Source organism: Stylophora pistillata, chromosome 8 (assembly GCF_964205215.1).
Source record: "Stylophora pistillata chromosome 8, jaStyPist1.2, whole genome shotgun sequence".
In the NCBI taxonomy this organism is placed as follows: domain Eukaryota; kingdom Metazoa; phylum Cnidaria; class Anthozoa; order Scleractinia; family Pocilloporidae; genus Stylophora; species Stylophora pistillata.
In genome coordinates, this window is record NC_142526.1 from 1775274 (window position 1) to 1792489 (window position 17216).

A 17216-nucleotide genomic window follows, 5' to 3' on the forward strand; every position below is an offset into this window, starting at 1 on the left:
GTACACCGCCCGGCGTCTCTCCTCTTTTGGTTTATCTGTTCCTCTCTCGTGTTTTTGTGGACCCACGGTCGAGTCACTCAAGCATTTGTTCTTCTACTGTCCACTTGCTCAGAGTGTTCTCGCCTGGGTCCAGTCCTTGCTGTTTTCCTTCTCTCCTATGTGTCCTGCCATCTCTTTACGTCATGTCCTCTTTGGTTTCAACTCTAGTGAACTGGTTTCTGTCCCGCATGTCTTTGTCTATCTGCTCAATGTTTCTAAGTTTTGTATTTGGCGGAGTAGGAACGATTTCCGTTTCCGTAACGTTCGTCCTGGCGCTGTGGCGGTGATTGCTTCTATCAAGGCCCGCCTGAAGTTTTATTTACCAATTTCCTTCAGGCGGTGCAAGTCTGACAGGCGTCGTCGCGTCTTCCATCGTCAGTGGGGCGCCCGTGGCATCATAGCTTCAGTGGTAAACGACTCCCTTGTCTTTTCCATTTAGTCCTGCTCCCCGTAGTTATTTAGTTTCCTTTTTTTGCTCGAATGAGTGTGTCTCGGTGCTGCTCGTGCTGGGTCTCCTTTATTGGTGTACTGCACAGTAGCCTCGTTCTTCTTTTGCTTGAGTGACGTGTGATCTTTTGCTTGAGTGAGCGTGTCTTTGTGCTGCTTGTGCTGGGTCTCCTTCATTGGTGTACTGCACAGTAGCCTAATTGTTAGTATCTGTTTCGTAACCCATGTGCTGGGTCTCCTTCGTTGGTGCACTGCACTGGGCCAGTATCGTTCGTTCTGTCTACTTTGTAAGTGTGTCTGTCCGCTGCTTGTGCTGGGTCTCCTTTGTTGGTGCACTGCACAGTAGCCTTTCGTGAGTATTTGTTTTGTTGTCCATGTGCTGGTCTCCTTTTGTTGGTGTACTGCACTGGTCTGTTTGTCCTTGTTCGTTTTAGTTCTGTGTACCCAATTTTTGTTTCTGTGAGGTGGGGTTCGATTCCCCAGCGAGTTTGGCGTCTGGTGACCCTCGTTACTGGTGGACCCTAACCCTAAGGCATTGCACGCAAGCCATGGGTGGGATTAGTCCTGTTGGTCGGCGGGCATTGCACACGCCCTTCATCGGGGGCCCGGCCGTCCACCTTAAACATAAAAAAAAACGAGGGGACTAGTCCCTGCGACAAGTCCTTGAAGGGTTTACACGAGGGGATCGGTAGCAGGGACTCGTCCCTTAAGGCGTTTACACGAGGGCACTCAATTGCACAAGAACATAGGAAAATTGAGAGGCAAAAGATGTTTCTTAGTCTGGGGCGTTACACGAAAACAAAATTGGACTATTAAACATCAACGCAAATGAACTACACTTATTCAGTCGGATGATTCATTCTTTTACGTGTTCCGTTTTTGTTTTGTTTTGTTTTTAATTTTTAACAGACACAGAGTCAAATTGGGTAAAAATTCCATCAAAACGGCTCCAAGACATCTGTATATGTTTACAAAACTAGAAATAGCTTTTTTATTCATCAGTTGTAGAAATCTAGAATTCAGGGAATATTCATAGAAACTGCAATGGTTACAAATACCGGAACTAACGCATCATACTGACCCGTGATAGGCTAATTTACCGTTTAGTCGCAGGAACTGGTCGCACAAACAGTTCACACGAAGGGACAAACATTATTTTCATGCGACAAGTCCCTGCGACTGGTCACACGAATTCAAACCAGTTTGAATTTGTGCGACCACAGAAATGTGTAGTTCACACGAAGGGACTGGTCGCATGAAACTGGTCGTTGGGACTAGTCGCAGGGACTAGTCCCCTCGTGTGTGCCGACCTTAATCTTTACAAGTGACGTGACCGACGAGTTTCTGGTTCCCAGTTTTTCTTGGTTATGGTGTCCCGTCCGCGTCATAGATTTGTCCGATTCTTAAGGTCCCTATTTTCAAATTTGGTCATTTAGCTTATAGTACTTTCGTGATGCGATGGGCTGGCATCCCATCCAGGGGGAGTAGAAATACTCCTAGTTGCTTCATGCTGCAGAAACCGGAGTTAAGCACCGGCCTAGCTATGGACGAATAATTCAAGCACTGCTCAAGAACTTTGAATTCCTATATAATGCATTTGTAAATAGTAACAATCCACATTTTCTCAGTCTAAGGCGATGTGACTTGAGGGCTTCGTTAACCGAAGAGAGTACCTTGCTTCCACAGTTACCTACAACCAATCGTTAAAGTTCTGTGTCATCTAATACGTACACTTTAATTATTTGACCGTTCAAAGAGTATTCTTTAGACGTGTGCAGCTTTTGATGCAGCAGTATTTCCATTAGAATGTCCTCAATTTCAAGTTCATCATTGCAGTCCGATGTTGGAATTTCTTTCAATATATGTTGAGTGCTGCCGTATCTTTCCTCTTTCCTTGTACTGCCGTGATCCAAAGAGGTTGATTTCTCTCCGGAATAGGCTCGCAGGGACGCTTGCAGGCTACACAATACTTCCTCCAGATCGTGAAAAGAATTTTTACTGTCTATCATGATAAAATTTTAACCAGGTTTCGCAGTCAAGTTGAGTTGTATACGTCCTATATTGCTATTCTTTATTCTCGGCGTCAATATTATCATACTTTACAGACCATATTAAGCTTCCGTGCAAAGAAGTGTACCTTATTTGGTGACAAAAATGACGGCAACCTACATGTATTAAGCTTATCGGCTTTACGTTTGCGCATTTGAAAAGAACAATTTGTAATTTCAATGTAAGCATAAGGACGCTAGGTCAATTCAACGCTTGATCGCGTTAATCCGTAATCAATAGTTGACAAAGAAAATTTGCATCCACTTTCATATCGTTTTGAATGGGTCAAAATCACTCAAAATAGCGGGGGTGCTTTGACAAGTGCAGATTCAATTACCTGATACTCCATAATTCCAAAGGTTGTTTATAAAACTCTGTTTAGAAGCAAAAAGCCGACGCCGAAGTCTGCTAAGAAACAATGTGCAAAAGTTGCATAAGATTTGTTTGAAACGAACTACTGGCTACAAGTATAGTAGTAATGATTTCGCGAAAGGTTTCAAAGCTTTACTAATACTTAGTAAAGAACGGAATTTCTTAAAAGAGGTCTATGACGCAATTTCAAAATAAATATTGCTCGGAGTCAGTCTACGTCAGAATAAATTAACTTCGACCAAAAGGCTTCTGCTAGGAGCTCTGACTTGTGTGAAATGGACTTTTGCAAAATCGTTGCTTCTGTCCGGGTTTGATTCTGGCTCTAGTAAATTCGGAAATATGATTAAACCTTTACACCCTGACATTAGTATGCATATTCTCCACACTGTTCTCTATACATTTCCCTTGGTACTGACAACGAGAATTCGTTTAGCAATCAAAGCTTCTTGGGTTGGTGATTATTTCCTATATTCTCATGATGTTAATGAATGATTTAACAGTATTAATGTCAGGAGAAATTAGCTTCTGGTCACTCTTGGAGTTTAAAGAGGGTTCAAATGATTTTGTTTGATGCTGCTTCAGCAAGACTTAGATCGATCGTTGGCTGATTTCTCAAAAAATATTACTCCAGTTCAATTACATGATTCTATCTGTTGATAATAATTTTTTGTTTCATGGCCGATGGTAGGAAGCTTGATTGCATTTATTTATGGCGACAAAACGGGTATGTTTCGTCTATTGACGTTTAATTTATGGTTAAGTGTAACCGAACCAAACATCTAGTTCTGTTGAGAGACCAGCCATCATTTATTGACGGGGGGGGGGGATGGGTGGGGAGCAGGTGGTGGATCGTGACACAACCAAAATACTCCGACCCCTTCCCCCTGGTGATGAACTGCATGGCCGGATTCTAAGTAAGGTAACAAATAAAAAAGCCAATTGAACAGGATTTTAAATGTGCATATTTTCAATCTTGAAACATCTACCTAGTGTAGGTTTTGATTTTGGAGCACAAGAGGACTTAATCTTAGCATTCTTGTGTAGCCATTTATCATCCTCTTTTGCACAGTCGTTCTTTGAGATGTCATGCAACGCTTAGCGTGCCTACGGGAAGCCCGGGAAGTTTGGAGAGCACGAGAGATGCTCAGGCGTTGCACAAGGTTACCGATAGTAACTTAAGAATTTTTCAAGTGCATTCATGCTTCGATATACGCACGATATGAGCATGAACTGAACTCTTTAATAGCATAGCGGACACAGTGGTTTTGTATGAGCAAGCACTCTTCCTCTGGTTTATTGTGGGTCGATGAGACACATTTCTGAGGATAATTTAGGCATTTGTAGTAATCAAGGAAACTGAATTAAAGAATAAGACTTTGATATAAGTTAAAAAACACGAAGGAGGGATTTGATGATTCGAAATGATAATAACATGGCATCGTACAATACAGTTGCTGAAGAAAAACTCCAGTTTTCTCCTAAGCGACCGCCACACTTTTTTTTGAAGAGATATACCGGGAGAAGAAGACACAGGTGAGCATATTACTATTCTTCGCTAACTTCCTAAAGTGACCGGAACTTTGTCTGGTTAGATATGCACAGCCACGCTGCTCTGGTTGCTTAATAACTTAAACAGTATTACTCTGATGATCCAATTAAGAAGTTTGTAAATCACTCGCCATAGGCTCGTAATTTATCGTCTTTTCTCATGTTTTCCTAACGTCCCACGTGGTTTGATACGTTAGTGAGCTGAAACGAATGGTGGCCTATCTAAACAGTAGCCTCTATTTGGCGCGAAAATATGCTGGGATATTTATCCGCGGACATTCTCGAAGCTCACAGTTTTCCCGATCTTCGCTCTCAAAAAACTGTTTGCATCTCGGAACAAGTAATGTCCAAGGAAAAATATACGCCAAATGGAGGCTATTATGTCGATTATCCTTCTAATTTTTTCAACGCTTGGGAAAAATGTTTACCAACAGCTTGCCGTTTTCGGCGTGGGACGTTCACTTTTAATGATCTCTGAAACAATTTTATGAACAAAAAAACATCCATAACAACTACACAAAGCTTTCTCATCCTGAATTGAATTGTAACCTCAGAATTTTCCATAATGGACGTAAGGTTGGAAAAATTGGGAAATATCTCTTGAGGTATATCTTTGGATATTCTCCAGTTTTAATTTGGGGATATTTGACCAATCGCACTTGCGCAAAAATACATGTTGGATTGTAGTGCCACATACTTCATTTGGCGTGCTATTGATTTTAACGTGATGTCATGTGACCCAATATTCCTGAAGCTAAAATTGGGGAATCAATATTCCCCAATTTTGAAACCACACGTCCAACATGACTAAATTCTTTGTTTACCTGTCGCTTCAAGGTGGTAGATTGTTTAAATATTGTTATTGTTTGTCCTAGTGTGCAAAAGGTAGAACTTTGAAAAAGTCGATTTCTTTCGCAGCTGAAGAGTTTTCCACGCTGAGCCTGAGCGTTTTTTCCACTTGCAACATAAATATTCGAAGGCTATAAAACACGCGGTACGAGAGCATTTTTCTTTCTTGACTGAAATACCCTCATATTTTTATCATGGAAATTAGATGTCCCTCGATGTTTACAGTACTCTTTAAGCTCAGTCCTCGCCGGGAAATCCGTTCGCTTCGCAACACTGATGCATTTTCTCGGAACAATTGACGAGCATATTTTCAAGCAAGAGGAAGGCTACTGTAAAAGAGTAGTTTTCTTTGAATTCTATTCTATAGTGTCATCCTATTTTATTCGTCGCGATCGATTTGTTTTGCTTTTGCACGTTCTTGTGACTTTATTCGGTTACACTGACGACCTCTCAGTGCAACAATGAACGTAAAGGCATCAAACAAAAAGTTCTTCAATATGCTAGCTAGATTTCGCAACAAAGGTTAGCTAATAACATGTATACAATCTTAAGAGCAATATTGTGGCTGTTTGCAGAAGAAGATATTAACACCTGTCAGATTAATCAAATTCAAGTGACATTTTGTGTTCAAAGAGAAAAATTAAAAATAAAAGAAAGAAAATTAACATTATTCATTAGCCTGTAAATTTTGTCATAATCGTGACTGGCATTGTTAGGTCATTTTTTAAGCTTTTCCTTTTTCTTGGTAAAAATTCATATTCTGAACACATCGTTCAAGAATAAAATGAAATCTGGGTACAGTCTAAAATCTAAACATGCAGCATAAGTAGTTGATGTTTTCAATGCAATACCATCCCTTTAGCGATACAATTTCCCCGAAAAAAATATAATTATCTACTTCTATCTGTATGCACGTAGAAAAATGCTGTGGTCAAAATATCTTGTTTCTAGATGAACAGACAGTTGTCTTGAAAGCTGGTCTTCTCGACTTAAAACAATTGACGAAAGCTTGACCAAACAATTGACAATTGACCAAAGCTTGAGAAGTAGCCTATTTTGTATATTTATCTCTGAGGGAGGATGTGTATAATTGCCGCTAGAATTTTAAATAAACAAATGCAAATGAAAACATCGGCATAACGCATATTTTCTGCCTGTCAGATCACACGCCGATTGTGCACCTGTCATATGCTAATTCAGTAAAACAGCACTGGCCTCAATATGAGAAAATTCTGGTGAAAGAAGATGTTCAGCGAGGATAGTGTGTTGAAGTGCCACTGCAAGGTTTCATCTTTGAGTGTAAGCTGGACTCACTGTTTGGAAGTGTTTAAGACTGGAAAGATTTGAAACGTGGTTTCACTATAGCTTGCCCCTCCGTGATATCAAAACATCATACATTTATTATCAAATGGCGGCAAAGTTGAAACGAAAATTTTATATTGAGATCAGCATCCTTATCCAGCTATGTAGCTTTTACTTCTCTGCAGTCATTTTTCCAATTTGCTGGGGATGTTCTGGTAAGCTGGCTATGTTCTTTACTTTATCAATACTAAGTGTCTTTCCGTGTGTTCTTAACGTTTGAGAGCTTCGTCATAGGTAAGCTTTCTATTGTTTCAATTGCAAATACTCTGTTGCAACCTCTTTGTGAAGGGGATCTTTAATTTGTGACTAGATGAGATGTGGCTTTGTGACAAACTGTACAAGGCTCGGCTCCCTCTTGCTCGAATCCCAACGTGTATCGTATCCCTTTCAGTCAAACAGTATTTTTCCTCTGGCAGAAATAAAAACCACTATGACGTCAATTCGTATTTCGTCTTCCATAGTAACCAAATTAAATGTGAGAGAGTTGATTCCGATCTAAAAGCACTCCTGAAAGGCTAATGAAGCATCTGCTGCCTTTCGAAAACTAAATTCAAGGAATTTAAATAGTAAGCACTGGCGAAGCGATTTTTTTTCAGGCATTGTTTCGCGCTTGCTCCTGACGAATTTATTGATCATATTTGACAATAAATTTAAAAAGTACGTTTATGTCCCGTTTATACTTGTGGTTAACCGTTGAATATCGCAATCTAAACTTTTTCTCAACTCTTTCGATGCATTTTTGGTTCAAAATTAATGATATTAACACACTATGAATCCTAAATTCAGATTTCGGAGTAAATTCCCAAGAGAAATACGATGAAATGAAAGGGTTTATTGTACCTTACAAGTCACGCAAACTCGTGACGATAGCCATTCAAATGAAGGAAGTGTTGCATGGCTCCAAAAGAAACTTGTTATATATTTAAATGTTCTTTTTCCATCAGTTTCCTAACAGTGAAATTGCCCTTTTCCTTACGTAAATTGGTGACTTTTCGAAAAATGAGTCGTTTTTGGAACTTTCTTGGTTGACCGGCTCCTTCTCCTTTATATGGCTCATTACAACTTTTTGATCGTTTTTAGGACGCTAATGGCAACGAGGTTGTGGCAACATAAAAGAACAATGGCCAGCACGTGCGTTTTAAAACTTTTTACATTTCTTAGCCGTCCTCTACAAAACGTGAAATCACCAAGATTTGCGTCGTCCGCGAACGGAAACTGCGACGGCAAATCTTTTGAATTTCTATTTGGAACTCAACGCTGCTTATATACGTTATGCTGAAGTTGAAGTGTGGCACCGTAAGACATGGTAAACACATGCAGCCATTTTTGAAATCAAAAATAAAAATAGAAATTAATTTTTTTGATCGACGTCTTCTTTGGTGTTGCCCTCCTGACTGCTGAAATGTCCCTTTCATCTTGCACAAGTGCACAGGTTTGTTCAAAGATATCACCTCAAAAACAATGTTGCTAAAAGTTTTCTGAGCTAACAACTCGACTGTAACGTCACAAAATAACTACATAACCGATCCCTATTAGCTTGTACCGAGTGGTGCCCATACCAAAGCTGACTTAGTCGAAAGTAAACATGAAGTAGATAACATAAAGTTAAAACAGACTTCTCCTTTATCTTCATTTTTAAGAAATTTCTAATACGGTCATTCAGACAATCGGTGGCAAGATTTTTGATATTTTTCAACCCCGTATTACTACAATAAATCTCTTTTACGCTTGCCAAGTTAACCATTTCCCCTCTTTCCGCCCCAAAACAATGTTGTATCGTGTTTCCATCAATTTTAGACAACTTTGAATGAGGGAGGAGAGTCTGTTAATGATTAAGAATGTGGAAGAACAAGAATGTTATTCTTCACATAAACAGAACTCAGCTCTTCAGACATGACGTGTGAACTTATTCTGGCGCTGATTAGAGGTTATGAGCTCGGAGCTGGGTTACCAGGAGCTAGGTTAATATGGCTTTGTTCTGCCAATCAGGTGGCTAGAAACTCAATAATCGTGCATCAGTTTTCATTTAATGGCATACTCTGTTTTTCGAAGTTTCATTTCAATCAAAGGCAATTCTCTGACACAAACCAATGTGCTAAGCATCTGCTTAATTCCAGTGGCTGAGGAGGAATCGAGGAGGAAAAGGTTTCGAAATTCCTAAGCAGAAGTTTCAATTTCTTAGGATATCGTATCAGGAAAAACTTTCAGAGTACAAAAAGGCAGCAACAAACCATTATCCAGTGTCTCTAGAGGCATATAAATTTCTTGAAGATATTACTCTGCAGTTATCTTGTTCTATACCAAAACTGTACATGAACTTGTTTTGTTATTTGCAGACCAAATAGGTCAAGAATGCCGATCCATTGTTTTCAAAGAATCCTTGCAGGAAAAAGTCATGAAGGGCCACCTGATCAGGCTTGAAGAGGTGCCCCATCAAGGCAGCTGTAATGTGCTGTGTTATATGGAGCCCAATTGTGTTTCCATAAATGTTGGGCCTTCGAAAGGAGGGAACTATATTTGCGAGCTGAACAATGCTTCGGACGAAAGTCCAGGTTCGTCCGATCTTCAGAGTAAACAAGATTATATCCATCTCAGTATCGAGGTAAAGTAACTCGTTTTAGACAATGGACAATTATTGTGGGCGATCAGTTTGACGGATTAAAGTAGTCTTCCAATTGCACAAGTATTGAACAAGTGATTCTTAAGTAAAGCACCGCGGATCTTGAGGAACGTTTTGGTTTCGATGTTATGCAATTGAGAGATTTTTCTGTATATTATACTGTCCCAATCGCTCGAGACTTTTTACTTATCTATCAAACGGCTTTTTTTCAAGTGATACTTTATAAAACTGTCGAGAAATATGCTGTGAAACTACAAAATAGCCCTCGTGATTAGTACTAGTTCGGGCATAATTAGGGTATAAATTGGCCATCTATCTCTTTGGTGACCTTTTCTTTGTATGGTGGTTCTAGAAACAGAGATTGGTGGAGAACTTTCAAGGAAAATTTCAATAAAAAAATCCCTCGACAACTTTAATTTATTTATGAGGAGTCACCTGGAGGGAGAATATCAAAGCTAGGATATACCGGCGGTGTCATCGCTAGAATGTAAAAAAAAGAATCAACAAGATACCCGTGGCTAAAATTAAGGGACCAGTTCTTAATCAATCAACCAATAACCAACAAATCAAATATCCAGGACCGTGATTAATAGATTTTCTAACTTAATGACTGATAAAGCTTAACTAGCTCTTGTCCGCACTTACTTCTGTTATCAAAAAGCCTGAAGAAGTTATCCTTCCAGCACAAATGTGTCCCTTTGAGATTGCATGATAACCTGGGCAAGTAAACTAACCATGGATTTTTATGAAACGCAGTCATTTTGTCTTCGACAGAATCCCTGCAGCAGCAGTCCCTGTTTCAACAATGGCACATGTCAAGCTGGGTATACTGATAAAGGATTTCGATGTAAATGTCCTTTCGGATTTACTGGTGTACGCTGCGAGAAAGGTAATTATACACAAAAGTGCAAAGTGGAATTATTAACAAATGATAATCATAGTGTGTTCAGGGGAATAAAAACTTTCTTTTTTTTTTTTTTTTTTTTTTTTTTTAATGTAGCCTGCAGCCTTGACTTTGAAGATGGAATCGGCGGGTGGGAAATGACAGGCAGAGCTTTCATTTACCAGCCTACATTTGGTGACAATCCAGCAGCTCGCGGAAGAGAAAGCGCCAATCTGCAAGGGGACTGGTGGATAGGGGGAGCCGAGAAACGGTCCAATGAGAGCGATCCCCCAGGAAAGCAGCATCCAGATGGAGCCGACAACCCCCACGGAACTCTCACCTCACCTTGTTTTCGTATCGTTGGCAAGAATATCTCGTTTCTTATTGGTGGGGGATGTAAAATAAATGAAGTTCGTGTGGAGCTTATTGTCAACATCCAGGTGAGATTATTCACTTTGACTATTGTGTGTCCTTCGATTCGTTTAAAATCATGATAGCTTAGGTAGATTAATCAAGGTATCAGAGATTTGGTCTTTTAAAATTGCGAAGCCATGTTGATCCTCGTGATATCCATAGAGTTCGCTTAGGTTTAAATGAGATAAAGATAGGGGAAAATATATTTAAAAAGTAAAATTTAGACATTTTTTACCTTTGGTCATCATCTGGGTAAGTGATGATGACCCTAATAACAATGAAGTGTTGAAAACGTGTGGTTTTACGTTTTAAATATTTTTTTTAATTAGAAACTTCTTATTTTGAGTTTACTTAAGTGAGAGTCTGCTAGATAAACAACTTGGCGTCTGACACACTATATTTCACTTTTTTAGTCTTTGGCTTACCCTCCTTCGAAACGAAAGGTTTTTTTTTTTTTTTTTTTTTTTACCTAAGATTAAAGTATTGCAAGTCAATTAATGTATGATATATTCATGTCAGATATGTCAGCAATCGTCGAAACGAAGGTTTGAAATGTTACTTTATGTTTGTCGTAACGTTTAGGTCGTCAGAAAGGAGACTGGAAACTGTTTGGAGACAATGTTCCGTAAGAGCTGGGACGTAGAGGAGTTTATTGGTCAATACGCGCAAGTCAGACTTGTAGATGAGCGTTCTGATGGTTATGGTCACATCAACTTTGATGACCTTAAAGCAGATATCATTTGTCCTCACTATTTTGACGAGAAAAACTGAAGAGACCGCGGTTCTTGAAACTGACATATCACCTCAAGTCTGTTTTTCTTTTTTTGTTTGAAAATAGTTACGTTGAAAGTATGCTTAAATCGCTTTTGATGTAGTACTGTAACAGTACGAGAATTATTTGTCTACCGAGTGGGCAATGAATTTGTTCAAAAATAACACACAAACAGCAGTGATAAACATATTGAACTTGCACATTTTGATTATTACTTGACGTTTCGTATGTACTCAACATACCTTTTCAAAAGTAACCGCTGAAACTTAAAACAGCTATGCATATATAAAGCCGAGGTGAGGGGACTGGAACCAAGATTAAGCATAAAACTTAACAATAAACACTAGAGCAGATTAATAAAGCAACTGCTTTTCACTTCCGATGTTCACGTTGAAAGCTGGCTCAAGTTCCTGAATAAGTAAGGTATCTTTGATTTTACAATGGTAGTGTGTTTTGCCCTTCGCCAAAATATCCACGAAGTTGTGACTTGCATTTTCTGTCGCTAGCCTTTTCAATTATTTCAACTGTTCGAAGTCGTTTTTTGGTTGTCAGGAGGGACACATAAGAATACAAAGAAAAAAAAAAAGACCTCAGCCAATATCCAGCCATCTTGACCTCACGCTTAGTTAATAACCCATAAAATGTCGTGCCCCTTAAAATTACGGCCGTATCAGTAACAAAAAGAAAGGAAATTAGTAATTTAAAAAGCAAAGGAAGACTTAATAAGAGCTGAGTAAATTGTTAAGGAGATGATGTTTCATTAGTATTAAGCAAGACACCAGCGTAAAAGCGCTTTTCTATTCATCTTTGTAGATGGTTTGTCTTTAATTAATTGTTATATTTACCTCTAACAGGCGGTCACCTCTATTAAGCGCCCAAACGCATGTTATTGTCTTCCACCTGTATCGAACGGTCAGATAAAGCAAAAGACAAATCAATTTCTCAATCTTTTAATCTTCTTTTGTTTATTTTTGAGAGAGTTATTAATGGCATTGTGTATGCATCTATGCAAATTAATTTACCTGATCAGAGAGGTTTGAGAAGTAACACTTGAGTAAATACACTTATAACGCCAAGCTTACTAACATGGCTCGTTCATGCGCAGAAGTTTAGTCGCTTGACAATAGTCAACAGCTCCCGTATGAGTAACGTTTGATTTACTTCTTTCTAATTTCTAAATTTAGCTTCACGTAAAACACTGCGAGACACCTACCCCTTGCTAATTTTTATTTTGTTTACTCGGCAAGTTCATGATCATGAAAAACCTAGCTGTCAACGACCTGTCATCATATTAACTTAATGGTGCGTCATTAATGAAAACACTTCAGTATTTTAAAGAAGTTCGTCGTATCATAAGCCTCTGCTAAAATTGCCCGTCAAAATATAAAGCTGCTGTTGCACATTAAGCGATCTTCGTCATTCAGTCGGAATAATTGCTTCAACTTTCATTAATCGATAAGCCGCTATTTAACTTTTATACATGATGTTAAGCGATAAGGTTATAGCTTTTGTGAAATGATACCGTATTTAGAGAAGCAGCCGTAGATGAGCTTGACAACCAACCTCCCATGCCGTAAAATAACAGAAAATGTTTTTTACGGATTCTAAAGACTTCGGATAACGGTTTCCTCAAATAGAGCCATTTTGAGGGCAATAGAATTGTTTTACCCATTGATTTCGTCTGATTGGCTGAATAGCTAATGACTCTTCCCCGCTGGCATCTTTGTGTCCAGTAGCGTACATAATCCATAATCTTTAAAAGCAGCACCTGTCTTAGCCACGAACGACAGCAAGAATATCTCCTTGAAAACTTCTGTTGAACAAGCCAACTGGAGTCAGTTTAAGTTCTGCGAACATTTACGTAAACGCATTGAAATCCACAGCAATTTTTCACCGTCGGCTGACAGAGATGACTGTTGTTAAAATAATATAAACTGCTGTTTCAGCGCGTAGCTGGTAAATGTTTCTCCTAGAAAACAAATAAATGGCGGAAACGTGCAGAAGGAAACTCGAAGCTTCCGTTTTACTCTTAAGCTTTTTCTTTCAAAGCGGTATCATTATTCTGATTTCCTCTGAATGTTCCGGTAAGTCAACTGTGTTTTGAATTTTTTTTTTACCGATATTCCTTCAATTCATTTCCATAGTTTAAATAAAACCTTTTTTTTTTTTTTGGTAATTTACAAACGATGGATTCGCCATTACTGGTCCCACTGATGAGAGTGAAAATTAATGTCAATTAGAATAGTAATTTATTGTTATATCTTCTCACTGAAAAATATGCATTAGCGCCGCTGTTGGCGAAACTCTATTTCCAATAGAATTATGCAAGCGACATATGGAGCATAGTGGGGTTCTTTCTCACTTTTAATAGTTCTTTCTGCTAGGATCGACTTTAGAAGGGATATACATTAATTTCTTTCCTCTTTGACGGGTAACTCGCCTGTGGTTTTCACAACTTGATTAAGCGTACTTTCAAAAACTAACGGTAAAATTACAGATATATCTCCAAAGACAAGTTCCTTCTTCGGTAAAAGTTTCAAACTCCTGGGATAACGTAGCAGGAAAACTCTCAGAGTAAAAAAAGGCAGCAATAAACCATTATGGAGTGTCTCTCGAGGCCAATTAAGTTCTTAAGAATTTTACCCTGCCATTGTCTTATTTTATAATAAAGTTCAGATATAACGCGTGCTTTCATTGGCTGAAAGGGCGTGCTCTATCAGGGTACTGAACATGGAGTTGAAGCTGTCACGCCATCTGCCAATTTGTAACATGGGGGACCAAATCCCGAATTTTTTCTCTCGGGTTTTTATTCGACCCAGAAGTCCTCAAGAAGTGGGGAGAAACACTGGACGACGTCTCGTGTTTCTCCCTACACTTCTTTGGTGCTCTAGCCGCTTCCTGCGTGCTTTACTAAAGAACAGAGCACAGTCAAGGCTTCTCTATTTGTTAACTAAACCAAAACAGTGCATGAACTTGTTTTGTTGTTTGTCAACCAAATAGGTCAATAATGCCGATCCATTCTTTTCAAAGAGCCCATACGGGAAAAAGTCATGAAAGACCTCTTGATTAGGCTTGAAGAGGTGTCCATCAAGGCAGCTGTAATGTGCTGTGTTATTTGGAGCCCAATTGTGTGTCCATAAATGTTGGCCCTTCACAAGGAGGGAACTACATTTGAGTTAAACAATGCTTCGGACGAAAGCCCAGGCTCGTCCGACCTTCAGAGTAAACAAGATTATACCCATCTCAGTATCGAGGTAAAGTGAGTTATTTTAGACAATGAAAAATTATTGTGGGCGATCAGTTTGACGAATTATCTCTTAAACTAGCCTTGAAATTCTTGTACTTGTATTGAATTGAAGTGATTCCTCAGTATTGCATTAGGCATCCTGAGAAACTTTTTGACCTGATTTCGATGTTATGAAATTGAGAGATTTTTCCATCTATTATATATGACATTCTTCCAAACGCTGGGGACTTTTACTTATCCATCAAATGTTATTTTCTTTCTTTTTTTCCTTTTTTTTTAAGTATTGCTTTATGAAACTATGGAGAAATATGCTGTGAAACGAAGAAATAGCCCACGTGAGATTAGTACTAGTTCGGGCACAGAAAGAGCAAGATTGGCCTATCCGCTATCTCTTTGGTGACCTACCGTTTGTATGGTAGTTCTAGAAACAGAGATTGGTGGAGAACTTGCAAGGAAGATGTCAATTAAAATATCCTTCGACAACTTTTATTTATTTAGGAGGGATCACCTGGACAGGGGAGAATATCAAAGCTAAGATACACCTGTGGTGTCATCTCTGTAATATTAAAAAAAAACAAAAAAAAAACAAGAAAAACAAGATACCCGTTGCTAAAATTAACAGACCCAGTCAAAATAAATCAATCGCTACTGAACAAACCAAATGGTTTAGTGACTGATAAAGTGCTTCTTGTTTGTACTTATTTTATAAAAAGCCTAAAATATTATTTTGCCTTTAACAGAATCCCTGCAGCAGCAGCGCTGTCTCAACAATGGCACATGTCAAGCTGGATACACTGATAAAGGATTTAGCTGTAAATGTCCTTACGGATTCACTGGTGCATTCTGCAGCAAAGGTATTCAAATAAAAAACTGTGAAGTGGAATGAATACCGAATGATTATATGCAGGTGGATAAAAATTTCCTTTTTTTAATGTAGCCTGCAGCTTTGACTTTGAAGATGGAATCGCCGACTGGGAAATGACAGGCAGAGCTTTCATTTACCAGCCTACATTTGGGGACAATCCAACATATCGCCGCAGAGAAAGCGCCAATCTGCAAGGGGACTGGTGGATAGGGGGAGCTGAGAAACGGCCCAGTGAGAGCGATACCGCCGGGGTTCAGCATTCAAATGGACCCGATGTACCCCAAGGAACTCTCACCTCACCTTGTTTTCGTATCGTTGGCAAGAATATCTCGTTTCTCATCGGTGGAGGGTGTGACTTAGGTAATGTTCGTGCAGAGCTTATTGTTGACAACCAGGTGAGATTATGCGACACTTCGACCATTATATTTTCTTTAATTCTTGTGAAATAGTGTAAGTAGATTGATCAGAGTATCAGAGGTTTGCTTTTTCAAAATTGCGAAACCATTTTGAGCTTCGTGATATCCATAAAGGTTGCTTATTTTAAACTTCCTCAGAGGAAAGTTGACGAGATAACCAACTATGCGTCTAGCACATTATATTTTGCTTTATTTGTCTTTGGCTTACCCTCGCTCGAAACGACAGTATTTTTTCCACAAGTTCAAAGCATTGCAAGTCAATTAATGTACGATATATTCATGTTAGATATGTCAGCAATTGTCGAAACAAAGGTTTAAAAACTTTTGTGTTTGTCATTACGTTAAGGTCGTCAGAAATGAGACAGGGAATTGTTCAGAGACAATGTTCCGTAAGAGCTGGGACGTAGAGGAGTTTATTGGTCAATATGCGCAAGTCAGACTTGTAGATGAGAGTTCTGGTGGTTACGTTCATATCAACTTTGATGACCTTAAAGGAGATATCATTTGTCCTGACGATTTAGACGAGATAAACTGAAGAGACAGTGGCTTGTGAAACTGACATATCACCTCAAGTCAGGATCTTTGCAAATAGTCACCTTGAAAGTACCATTAAACAGCTTTTGACGAAGTAGAATAGTTGCTTTGTGCTGGCATAAATAGGCACAAATCACTGTTTTTTCAGCAGTAGCAAAGCATTTTGAAACAAATTTAGCACATTTATGTGAAGGCTATAGTCATATAATCCAATCGTTATATCGGATTATTGCGATAATAAGGAGATTCAATTACTTTAGATGCTAGCAATCGCCTATTAAAGTGCTTTTTTCGTTGAAACGTCTTTTGAAGGCATCAAAGTGCACACGATATTTACTTTGCAAAATCCATAGCTGTAAAAGCTATAAACCACCAAATTCATCGTCACGGATTCCTCTTAAGCACATTAAAGACCTCACAGCAGAAAGCATGAATAAACCACAGTTCATCATCCCACATATCACACCGAAAAAGATCGAGGAGTTGCTAAAACTCAAGCCATTCCACAAGGCGGCGGAATCTGAAGGTCTCGGTGCTAGGGTACTGAAAATAGCTGTCCCTGCAATCTCCTTACGTTTAAGTCGGCTTATTAACCACTGCATTGATACAGGAAATTTCCCGTCTGCATAGAAAACTGCCAAAGTTACGCCATTTTACAAGGGGTGAGAAAGTAAAGACGACAAGAGCAATTATCGTCCAATGTCAGTACTCTCTTTACTATAAATAATTTTTGAGAAAAATTTCCATCAAGCCCTGTACAAGTACACGAGAAGCAACAACTTGTTGTAGACCTTGAGGT

At 38.9% G+C, this 17216-nt stretch overlaps 2 protein-coding genes across 5 annotated transcripts; both read left to right on the forward strand.

The window, feature by feature from the left end:
* Nucleotides 1-6473: 6473 nt before the first annotated feature.
* Nucleotides 6474-12183, forward strand: LOC111339178 (uncharacterized). 4 transcript variants are annotated; one of them, XM_022945770.2, is made up of 5 exons: nt 6474-6821; nt 9003-9268; nt 10061-10175; nt 10287-10609; nt 11166-12183. In XM_022945770.2, exons 1-5 carry the CDS (start codon nt 6713-6715, stop codon nt 11352-11354), a joined length of 1002 nt encoding a protein of 333 aa, XP_022801505.2. In that variant the 5' UTR covers nt 6474-6712; the 3' UTR covers nt 11355-12183. The 4 variants fall into 4 exon arrangements, with proteins under 4 accessions (XP_022801505.2, XP_088585375.1, XP_088585374.1 ...); XM_088729249.1 differs by having other exon boundaries at nt 6509-6603; XM_088729248.1 differs by lacking the exon at nt 6474-6821 and adding an exon at nt 7752-7972.
* Nucleotides 12184-12955: 772 nt separating this feature from the next.
* On the forward strand, nt 12956-16666 carry LOC111339175 (uncharacterized). Its single transcript, XM_088729284.1, has 4 exons — nt 12956-13439; nt 15343-15456; nt 15540-15862; nt 16230-16666. Exons 1-4 carry the CDS (start codon nt 13340-13342, stop codon nt 16416-16418), a joined length of 726 nt encoding a protein of 241 aa, XP_088585410.1. The 5' UTR covers nt 12956-13339; the 3' UTR covers nt 16419-16666.
* The last annotated feature ends 550 nt before the right edge of the window (nt 16667-17216 follow it).

Excerpts from the sequence above, each read along its gene's own strand:
- LOC111339178 (XM_022945770.2), top strand. The coding sequence starts at position 6,713 with ATGGCGGCAAAGTTGAAACGAAAATTTTATATTGAGATCAGCATCCTT. Across the intron at positions 10,176-10,286 it reads TGGTGTACGCTGCGAGAAAG|CCTGCAGCCTTGACTTTGAA; the intron begins GTAATTATACAC and ends TTTTTAATGTAG. Across the intron at positions 10,610-11,165 it reads AGCTTATTGTCAACATCCAG|GTCGTCAGAAAGGAGACTGG; the intron begins GTGAGATTATTC and ends CGTAACGTTTAG.
- LOC111339175 (XM_088729284.1), top strand. The coding sequence starts at position 13,340 with ATGGCGGAAACGTGCAGAAGGAAACTCGAAGCTTCCGTTTTACTCTTA. Across the intron at positions 15,457-15,539 it reads TGGTGCATTCTGCAGCAAAG|CCTGCAGCTTTGACTTTGAA; the intron begins GTATTCAAATAA and ends TTTTTAATGTAG. Across the intron at positions 15,863-16,229 it reads AGCTTATTGTTGACAACCAG|GTCGTCAGAAATGAGACAGG; the intron begins GTGAGATTATGC and ends CATTACGTTAAG.